The sequence below is a fragment of the Hemitrygon akajei genome, chromosome 5, assembly GCF_048418815.1.
Source record: "Hemitrygon akajei chromosome 5, sHemAka1.3, whole genome shotgun sequence".
In the NCBI taxonomy this organism is placed as follows: domain Eukaryota; kingdom Metazoa; phylum Chordata; class Chondrichthyes; order Myliobatiformes; family Dasyatidae; genus Hemitrygon; species Hemitrygon akajei.
This window is the reverse complement of record NC_133128.1, coordinates 197,739,126-197,750,472: the sequence shown is the minus strand read 5'-3', so window position 1 is coordinate 197,750,472 and position 11,347 is coordinate 197,739,126. Positions and strand designations below refer to the sequence as shown.

The following is an 11,347-nucleotide window of genomic DNA, read 5'->3' as shown; positions in this document are numbered from 1 at the left end:
CTTGTATTTTATATCAGCAATTATAAGTGGATTGGACTTTGGCATTTGACACACAGCATGCCTGTTGATATCGAGTATATTGTTTGTGGGAGCTTGCTGCTAAATTTTCTACATTAAAAAAAACATTAATTGTTTCAAAGCATACAAGACCATAAAACAAAGGGGTAGAATTAGGCTATTTGGCCCATCGAGTCTGCTCCGCCATTCAATCATGGCTAATCCTGTTTTTTCCCCCTCAGTTCCACTCCCCGGCTTGCTCTCCATAACCTTTGATGCCATGTCCAATCAAGAAGCTGTATGACGCCGAACCAATGCTAGCAGACGAGTTTAATGGCACAATCCCGACCCACACAACTCCGCGCTTCACAATTCGCCAACGGCGACCAGATGTAAACTGCGCAGGCGTAAAAGACGCCGACATTTCCCGAAAACCGCGCATGCGTCTAGTTGACAAAAGGCTCCAGAGGTTCGGCAGCAGGTAGGTAGGAAAGGGGCTTGGGCTCAGGATTTCATCAGCACTGGCGTTCGCACGCCGACTGAGGGACAATCACCGTGAGCACTCGACACACCGTGGCCACGCAGTCCCGGTCCTTTCCCTCTCTCTCAGCCCCATGGGCCGTCACTGGGCCCCCGAGATTTCTCGGTTGATGAGCGAAGGGTGATAGCGCCATTTCCAGAACGCATGCGCATTCCTGTAGCCTTGACGAGTTGGTGGGTCTCTCGGTCGTGGGGCTTTCTGGGTATACAAGCAGCCATGGATGATGCTCTGACTTTCTCTGGAACTGCATGCGCAGGAAATTAGAGCAGTTAGATCTTGCAAGCACTGATAAGCTCGTGGTATCTAAATCTAAGGAACAAAAATATAGCTCTGAAGTTAATCTCAAATGAAGAGTCTTCCTTCGGGACAACAGCAGGGTCGGCACAACATTGTGGGCCGAAGGTCCTGTAATGTGCTGTACTATCCTATGTTCTATGTTCCAGTCAGTGAAAAAGTAAATTAGTTCCAGAAACATATAAAACCTACAGCACAATACAGGCCCTTCGGCCCACAAAGCTGTGCTGAACATGTCCTTACCTTAGAACTACCTAGGCTTACCCATAGTCCTCTATTTTTCTAACTTCCATGTATCCATCCAGGAGTCTCTTGAAAGACCCTATTGTTTCCACCACCGCCAGTAGCCCATACAACGCACTCACCATTCTCTGCGTAAAAATTTTTTTACCCCTGACATCCCCTCTGTATTTCCTTCCAAGCACCTTAAAACTGTGCCCTCTCGTGCTAGCCATTTCAGCCTTGGGAAAAAGCCTCTGACTATCCACACGATTGATGCCTCTCATTATCTTGTACACCTCTATCAGGTCACCTTTCATCCTCCATCACTCTAAGGAGAAAAGGCCAAGTTCACTCAACCTATTACCATAAGGCATGTTCCCCAATCCGGGCAACATCCTCATAAATCTCCTGTACACCCTTTCTATGGTTTCCACATCCTTCCTGTAGTGAAGCGACCAGAATTGAGCACAGTAGTTCAACTGGGGTCTGACCAGGGTCCTATATCGCTGCAACATTACCTCTCGGCTGTTAAACTCAATCCCACGATTGAGGAAGGCCAATCCACCATGTGCCTTCTTAACCACAGAGTCAACCTGTGCAGCTGCTTTGAGCATCCTATGGACTCTCCCTTTGATCCTCCACACTGCCAAGAGTCTTGCCATTAATGCTATGTTCTGCCATCATATTTGACCTACCAAAATGAATCATTTCACACTTATCTGGGTTGAACTCCATCTGCCACTTCTTAGCCCAGTTTTGCATCCTATCAATTTCTGCTGTAACCTCTGACAGCCGTCCACACTGTTCACAACACCCCCAACCTTTGTGTCATCATTAACTCATCCCTCTACTTCTTCATCCAGGTCATTTATAAAAATTACAAAGAACACATGTGTCCCAGAACACATCCCTGAGGTGCACCACTGGTCACCGGCCTCCATGCAGAATATGACCTGTCTACAACCACTCTGCCTTCTGCGGGCAAGCCAGTTCTAGATCCACAAAGCAATGTCCCCTTGGATCCCATACCTCCTTACTTTCTCAATAAGCCTTGCATGGGGTACCTTATCAAATGCCTTGCTGAAATCCATATATGCTACATCTACTGCTCTGTTATCAGTGTGTTCAGTCACATCCTCAAAAAAATTCTATCAGGCTCGTAAGGCATGACCTGCCTTTGACAAAGCCATGCTGACTATTCCTAATCATATTATGCCTCTCCAAATGTTCATACATCCTGCCTCTCAGGATCTTCTCCATCAACTTACCAACCACTGAAGTAAGGTTCACTGGTCTATAATTTCCTGGGCTATCCCTACTCCCTTTCTTGAATAAGGGAACAACATCCGCAACCCCCAATCCTCTGGAATCTCTTCCGTCCTCATTGATGATGCAAAGATTATCGCCAGAGGCTCAGCAATCTCCTCCCTCGCTTCCGTCCGGTCCCAGCGACTTATCCAACTTGATGCTTTCCAAAAGCTCCAGCACATCCTCTTCCTTAATATCGACATGCTGAAGCTTGTTAGTCCACTGCAAGTCATCACTACAATCACCAAGATCCTTTTCCGTAGTGAATACTGAAGTATTCATTAAGTACCTCTGCCATCTCCTCCGGTTCCATACACACTTTTCCACTGTCACACTTGATTGGTCCTATTCTCTCACACCTTATCCTCTGGCTCTTCATATATTTGTAGAATGCCTTGGGGTTTTCCTTAATCTTGTCCGCCAAAGGCCTTCTCATGACCCCTTTTGGCTCTCCTAATTTCATTCTTAAGCTCCTTCCTGCTAGTTGTTTAATCTTCTAGATCTCTATCAATACCTAGTTTTTTGAACCTTTTGTAAGTTTTTCTTCTTGACTAGATTTACAACAGCCTTTGTACACATGGTTCCTGTACCCTACCATCCTTTCCCTGTCTCATTGGAATGTACCTATGCAGAACCCCACACAAATATCCCCTGAACATTTGCCAAATTTCTTTCATACATTTCCCTGAGAACATGTGTTTCCAGTTTATCCTTCCAAGTTCCTGTCTGATAGCCTCAGATTTCCCCTTACTCCAATTAAATGGTTTCCTATCTTGTCTGTTCCTATCCCCCTCCAAAGCTATGGTAAAGGAGATAGAATTGTGATCACTATCTCCAAAATGCTCTCCCACTGAGGGATCTGACACTTGACATGGTTCATTTCCCAATTCCAGATCAAGTACAGCCTCTCTTCTCATAGGCTTATCTACATATTGTGTCAATAAACCTTCTTGAACACACCTAACAAAGTCCACCCCATATAAACCCCTCGCTCTAGGGACATGCCAATTGATATTTGGGGAATTAAAATCTCCCTCCACAACAACCCTGTTATTATTACATCTTTCCAGAATCTGTCTACCTATCTGCTCCTCGATGTCCCTGTTACTATTGGGTGGTCTATAAAAAACACCCAGTTGAGTTTTTAACCCCTTTTCCTAACTTACACTGACAGAGACTCTGTAGACAATCCCTCCATGTTTTCCTCCTTTTCTGCATCCTTGACACTATCTCTGATCAGCAGTGCCGTGCCCCCACCTATTTTGCCTCCCTCCCTGTCCTTTCTGAAACATCTAAAACCCGGCACTTGAAGTAACCATCCCTGCCCCAGAGCCATCCAAGTCTCTGTAATGGCCACAAGTACTGATCCACACTCTAAGCTCATCCACTTGGTTCATAATACTTTTTGCATCGAAATAGACACATCTCAAACCATTGGACTGAGCGCGTCCCTTCTCTATCACTTGCCTTTCCTCCCTCTCGCCCACTCTCCAAGCTTTCTCTATTTGTGAGCCAACCGCCTATTCCTCCGTCTCTTCAGTTTGGTTCCTGCTCCCCAGCAATCCTAGTTCAAACTGTCCCCAATAGCCTTAGCAAACCTCCCCACCAGGATATTGGTCCCCCTGGGATTCAGGTGCAACCTGTCCTTTTTGTACAGGTCATGCCTGCCCCAAAAGAGGTCCCAATGATCCAGAAACCTGAATCCCTGTCCCCTGCTACAATCCCTCACCCACCATTTATCCTCCACTTCACTCTATTTCTCTACTCACTGTCACGTGGCACAGGCAGTAATCCCGAGATTGCTACCTTTGTGGTCCTGCTTCTCAACTTCCTTCCTAACCCCCTGCAGTCTGCTTTCAGGACCTCCTCCCTTTTCCTGCCTATGTCATTGGTACCAATATGTACTACGACCTCTGGCTGTTCTCCCTCCCACTGCAGGATATCGTGGACACGATCAGAAAGACCCTGGCATCTGGGAGGCAAACTACCATACGTGCTTCTTTCCTGCATCCACAGAATCACCTGTCTGACCCCCTAACTGTAGAGTCCCCTATCACTGCTGCCTTCTTCCTTTCCCTACCCTTCTGAGCCACAAGGCTAAGACTCTGTGCCAGAGGCGCGGCCACTGTTCCTTTCCTCAGGTAGGCTGTCTCCCCCAACAGTACTCAAGCAGGAGTACTTATTGTCAAGTGGGTACAGCCAGAGGGGTACTCTCTAGCATCTGACTCCTGCCCTTCCCCCTCCTGACTGTTACCCATTTATCTGTCTCCCAAGCCCTCGTGGTGACAACCTGCCTACAGCTCCTCTCTATCACCTCCTCACTCTCCCTGACCAAGTGAAGGTCATCCAGCTGCATCTCCAGTTCCCTAAGGAGCTGCAGCTCAACACACCTGGCATAGATGTGGCCGTCTGGGAGGCTGGGAGTCTCCTGGACTTCCCACATCTGACACCGAGCACAGAAAACTGGTCTCACTCACATTCTTCCTGTCTGTATTCTACATAGATAACGTACCTCACCTCGATCTGTTATTGTTGAAGCCTTGTTGAGCCAAAGCCTTCCTACTCTGTCTCCTTCTACTCCACTGCCCGCTCTATAAAGCTGTCTGCTTTTAAACTCTTCCACTGTTCTCACTGGCTGACGTCTATGCACTCATGCAGTCGTGCCCCGATCAAACCACTGAAGAAATAACCGCCTCCTTTTAAACTCTTCTTGCCATTCTTACTGGCTGACATCCATGTGTTTGCTCAAGTCATGCCCTAGTCAAATCGCTGAAGAAAAAAACCATCTCCTTTTAAACTCTTACTGTTCTCACTGGCTGATGTCCACACGGTTGCACAGTTGTGCTCCAATCAAATCACTGAAGAAATAACTGTCCTCCTTTTAAACTCTTTTAGCTTTTAAGCTCTTCTCAATGTTCTCACTGGCTGACGTCCATGCGTTTGCGCAGTGATGCCCCGGTGGAACCACTGAAGAAATAACCTTCTAATCAATTCTGATTCATTGCACAGCACCCAATCCAGAATAACTGATCCCCTAGTGAACTCAACCATGAGCTGCTCATAGGCATTTTAGAAACTCCCCCCTTGGGATCCAGCACCAATCTACCTTGTGTCCTGGGTAACAAGTAACCTGTAGCTTTCACATCACAAAATTGCCATACAATGAGAAAGACTATTGTCCTCCCCTTCATACTTATTGGCATTACCTTCGATGAGTTCAACACTATCAGTCACTGGGGGGAGGGTGTCAGAGTAGCTAAAAAGACTCCAAAAGCAGCCAAGGACTATAACAAGTTCTTTGCAGCACTGTGAGAAATTACCGGAACCTGAAATATCAGGAACCACCACTACCCAAGTTGGTGCTTTCTTCTCACTGTTGCTATCAAGAAGGTGGTACAGAAGCCTCATGACTAACACCACCGGGTTCAGGAATAGTTAGTACCTCTCAACCATCAGACTATTGAACCAGAGGGGATAACTTCACTTGACCTGTCATTGAACTGTTCCCACAACTTATGCACTCGCTTCCAAGGACCTTTCATCTCATGCTCTTGGCATTTATTGCTTATTTATTTATTTTTCTTTTTTTTTTCTTTTTGTATTTGCAGTTTGTTATCTTTTGCACACTGGTTGAATGGTTTGTTGATGTGGTCTTTCATTAATTCTATTACGGTTATTGGATTTATTGAGTATGCCCACAAGAAAATGAATCTCAGGATTGTATATGGTGATATACATGTATTTAATAATAAATTTACTTTGAACTGTTGAACTTTTAAATAATACTAATGGAGAGAGACAAACTGAGCCAAGTCACAGACTGATGACTGGCAGAAATGGCCCGTTCTAGTACAGACAGAAAAAACAGAATGTGACGTCAGTCTGGATGCCTGATCCATGCCCAGTTAGAAGATGAGGAGTTGTTTCTCCAACTTGTGTTTAACCTCGCTGTAAAAGTGTGATGTCAGAACTCACTATAGAGACTAAAATAATACCTGAAATGTTGATTTTCTTCCATTGATGTCTTTTGTAAATCTTTTTACAGGTTAGAAATGACAAAGAATTTGTGTATGAGAATTTCAAAGACAAGAATGCATCAGTTTTGCTGTCTCTGTCCAGATATTTAAGGATTGACCAGATATTTCTTCAGAGGTCCTCCGTTGGTCTGGGTCAACTCTAGATGTTGCAACCCAACTGTCTACGTAATATGCAAGCCAGGGCAGTACGATATGAAGAGCAGGCTGTTGCCCATGTAGCAGACTCCATCTCTCCACGGAGCTGATGAATCCAAAGGAATGACGGAGAGCGATACAGTTTGGCAGCAGATGCGTCACAGGAGTTACCAGTCAACGTTGAACTCCACCTAGTACTGCCTTAGGGACTCCAGCTCCAGATTTTTCCTCATGGTTTACTTCTGAAGCCTTCGCCATGCAAGGCAGTGGATGTTTTGAGACCAGTTTTCTTTCTAGATGAGTTTCCAACCAGTTTGGTGAGCCCCATCTGCCCATAGGGACAGGTTTTAAGGCACCAGTAACTTGCCTTTGTCCCTTCTGCTGTCAGTAGAAACGGCTCCACCAGGCTTAGTAGCTAGTGCACACGTGAAGGTCAGGAGTTGAACTTGGTGGTCAGAGGCTATTTGAGACATATGCCATTGGGAGCATTTAATCGGTAATGGGAGCTTACCCCCACTACCTCCCCCTTAACAACCTTAAGGAAACATTACTTTGTAACACCAATATAGCTGTCATTGGTCTTTAGAGATGAAAGTGTATCTCATTCCAACTGGAAATGTGCTTCGTGTCTAAAATTAAGTTTTCTGTTGTAACTTAGTGAAATCCATTCTCTACGTCTGAAATCTGACTTGATAAATTGCCAGAGAATTAATAGCAAGGAGATATTATTCACCTTCTCTCAGTGTGGGAAGAGATTCACTCACTCTGCCGACCTGCAGACACACCAATAAATTCACAAGGGAAAGAAACCATTCAACTGTTCCATGTGCAGGAAAAGATTCACTTGGCCACCTGATTGCTGACACATCAGCAATTTCACACTCAGGAGAAGCCATTCATTTGCTCTGAATCTGGGAAGGAGTTCACTCAGTCATCCTACCTACAGACACACCAGTCAGTTCACACTGGAGAGAGACTGTTCACCTGCTCAGACTGTGGGAAAGGATTCACTCACAGATTCCACCTATAGACACACCAGTCAGTTCACACTAGGGAGATGCCATTCATCTGCTCAGACTGTGGGAAGGGATTTCCTCAGTCCTCTCAACTGAAGGTACATCAGCGAGTTCACACTGGGGAGAGGCCGTTCACTTGCTCTGAATGTGGGAAGGGATTCACTCAGTCATCCCACCTACAGACACACCAGCGAGTTCACACAGGGGAGAGGCCGTTCACCTGTTCTGTGTGTGGGAAAAGATTCACTCAGTTATGCCATCTACAGACACATCAGTCAGTTCATACTGGGGAGAAACCGTTCACATGCTCAGAATGTGGGAAAGGATTCACTCAATCATCTCAACTGAAACTACATCAGCGAGTTCATACTGGGGAGAGGCCGTTTACCTGTTCAGACTGTGGGAAGGGGTTCACTCAGTCATCCCACCTACAAATACATCAGCGAGTTCACACTGGAGAGAGGCCATTTACTTGTTCAGAATGTGGGAAGGGATTCACTCAGCTATGCAATCTCCATGCACACCAGTTAGTTCATACTGGGGAGAAACCATTCACCTGCTCAGACTGTGGGAAGGGATTTACTCAATCATCTCTACTACTGGCACACCAGTCAATTCACACTGGAGAAAGTCCATTCACCTGCTCTGAATGTGGGAAGGGATTCACTCAGTCATCTCACCTACAAACGCACCAGCGAGTTCACACGGGAGAGAGGCCTTTTAGCTGTTCCGTGTGTGGAAAGAAATTCACTCAATTATGCAACCTGCAGACACACCAGTCAGTCCACTCTAGGGATATGCCGTTTATCTGCTCAGACTGTGGGAAGGGATTTCCTCGGTCATTTCAACTGAAGGTACATCAGCGAGTTCATACTGGGGAGAGGCCGTTCACTTGCTCTGAATGTGGGAAGGGATTCACTCAGTCAATTCAACTGAAGGAACATCAGAGAGTTCACACAGGAGAGATGCCATTCACCTGCTCAGACTGTGGGAAGAGATTCACTCGGTCATCCCACCTGCAGGCACACCAGCGAGTTCACACTGGGGAGAGACCGTTCACATGTTCAGTGTGTGGGAAAGGATTCACTCAGTCATCTCAACTGAATGAACATCAGCGAGTTCACACTGGAGAGAGGCCGTTCACCTGCTCTGAATGTGGAAAGGGATTTACTCGGTCATCCCACCTGCAGACACACCAGCGAGTTCACACTGGGGAGAGGCCATTCACGTGTCCAGTGTGTGGGAAGGGATTCACTCACTCATCCAACCTACAGACACACCAGTTTGTTCACACTAGGGAGAGGCCATTCATCTGCTCAGACTGTGGGAAGGGATTTCCTCGGTCATCTCAACTGAAGGTACATCAGCGAGTTCATACCGGGGAGAGGCCGTTCACCTGCTCTGACTGTGGAAAAGGATTCACTCAGTCATCTCACCTATTGGCACACCAGTCAGTTCACACTGGGGAGAGGCCATTCAACTGCTCAGACTGTGGGAAGGGATTTCCTCGGTCATTTCAACTGAAGGTACATCAGCGAGTTCATACTGGGGAGAGGCCGTTCATCTGCTCTGAATGTGGGAAGGGATTCACTCAATCATCTAACCTTGTGACGCACTACCGAGTTCACACTGGGGAAAAGGTTTAACTATCACTTGCTGAATCCAGAGGCAAGTTCAAAAGTGACTTTTGGTGTTGAACCTTGCTGCGCATCATACCCAGTTCTGCGCCTTGGTCACGGGACATGGGAGGAATTTCTTCCCTTAATGGAACAGGAGTTTAATATTCTGGATCTGTGACAAAGAAATCAGTTCTACTTTAACATCTGTCTTAGGTACCTAGTGAATTTAAACACATCCAGTTGACAGAAGGGAGTCTCTGCTTGTATTTCTGTTCCACAACAATCCATCACTGCTGTTTACCTCTCATTCACCCTGTGGTGATGGGTTCCAAACAGTCACCAATCTGTGGGTGAGGAGGTTTCCCTTGAATTTCCTTGCTTGACTTTCTACAGACTGAAGAAGGTGATGAGCTGACTGGAGTTATATCTGACATGTTCTTTGTCCCTCAAATCTCTGGGTCAAGGAAGATTAACATTTGTAGTTGAGGGTGGGGCGGGGACAAGGTAACAAATGATAGAGAAACAGCATTTGTAAGGCTGATTGACAGAGAAAAAAATTAAGTTGACTTTGACTGTTGATGTACACAATGCCTCAACTCAAAGTGACATTGAGTATATTTCCTGTGGGAACTTGCTGTGTTAAACTGGCTACTGAATTCTCAAAAAAAATATTGTCTGGATTGGTGCCATTTGGCAGGGGGGAGGCAATTCTTGTAAGCACTTACAATGGCACTATTTTTACCCAGAAATCTTTTGAGCTTCAGAATGTACTATCACTGCAAGTCAAGTGCACAGGTGCTGAGAGTCGAAAGTTTGTTGAAAGCTGCGCATCCATTCAGTGGTCAAAAGTCTCCGAGAATGGGTGCACTGGACCTTCCAGGCACAACTGAGATCTTGTTACCTAAATCTAAGGATTGGGACTACCGACAAAAAATATAGTTCGTTTATTTCGCATGAAGAATTTATAATGTATCTTTCAGACAAGTCAATACATGATTTCCTAATAATTGAAGTGAAGCATTGAGATCAGGTCTGATGTCCAGAACCAGCTGATGTCTATACCTAATGGAAATAGTTGAGACAGGCCCAAAAGAAAGAACTGGGTCCAATTTCCAGTGAATTAAAGTGTCAATTGGGCTAAACAGGACAAACAAATTCCTTGCATAGCTTTTGGTTCTTTAATGGATCACCTTTGTTGAACGTCACCTGGTTCTGGATCCTTCCACCAAGTGATTCCATTGTTTCTTTTTTATGTGAGTGTATAATCCAACCATCACATTTGGTGCATCCAGTCGTAAATTGAAGAGTGACTGTTGGTGTCAGATTTGGAGTTATTATTGCTGTTCATCAGACCTGGAACTGAACCCTGGTCTCAGGAGGAGATTGTTCTGATGACATTAGTCTCTAACCAGACTGGAGTTAAATATTGTGGATCTGTCATAATAAATAAGTTCTATTTTAAATTTTGTGTCTCAGGTCTTTGCTGACTCCTCAGCATACTCAATCAACAGTAGAGAGGCCGTTCTGTCCCTCTGGTTCCTGTCAGTGTTCCTGTTCCAACACTTCCCATCACCCTGTAGTTATGTTCTTTGCTCTATTCTGTTCACTCAGCTTACCCTTAAAATGCATCCCCTATACTGATGGGTACTGAATGCTCACCACTCTGGATAGAGTGATACCAACTGGTCTCTGACAATTTGCACTTGCTTTTCTTTCAAACATTATTCACTTGTGCACAAAGGCAACAATCTAGCCCATCACCAATCTGCTCAGAATTATCAATTTTATATCAATATTGACCAATTGAAATCTTGTGCATCTTCTAATGTCTTAATTACATACACAGAACACTTATCATGATATATTCTTACAGGTTGTAATGACCAACAAAACTAAATGCAATTTACACAAAATTCTGGAGGAACTCAGCAAGTTAGACAGCATCTGAGGAGTGGAATGAATGATTGACTTTTTGGGCTGAGGCACTTCATCACCCACTCTCTAAGTCTGTATTCCTTCCTCCCCTAATCCTCTTCCCATCTTAAGATCACTCCTTTACCCCCAGCCTCTGGTCAACCCTCTCACCAGTTGATCCACACTCCACTCCTCTGCCCCTTTCCTGTCTTCCGGTTTCTTGGCTTCACCCGATATCCCCAATGTCTCTCACATTTTTACCAC

At 45.3% G+C, this 11,347-nt stretch overlaps 1 protein-coding gene across 1 annotated transcript; it reads left to right on the top strand.

Annotated features, from left to right (window-relative positions):
- Nucleotides 1-431: 431 nt before the first annotated feature.
- On the top strand, nt 432-10,632 carry LOC140728618 (uncharacterized). Its single transcript, XM_073047619.1, has 2 exons — nt 432-478; nt 6,408-10,632. The coding sequence occupies exon 2, from the start codon at nt 7,592-7,594 to the stop codon at nt 9,194-9,196; it is 1,605 nt and encodes a 534-aa protein (XP_072903720.1). The 5' UTR covers nt 432-478; nt 6,408-7,591; the 3' UTR covers nt 9,197-10,632.
- Nucleotides 10,633-11,347: the final 715 nt, after the last annotated feature.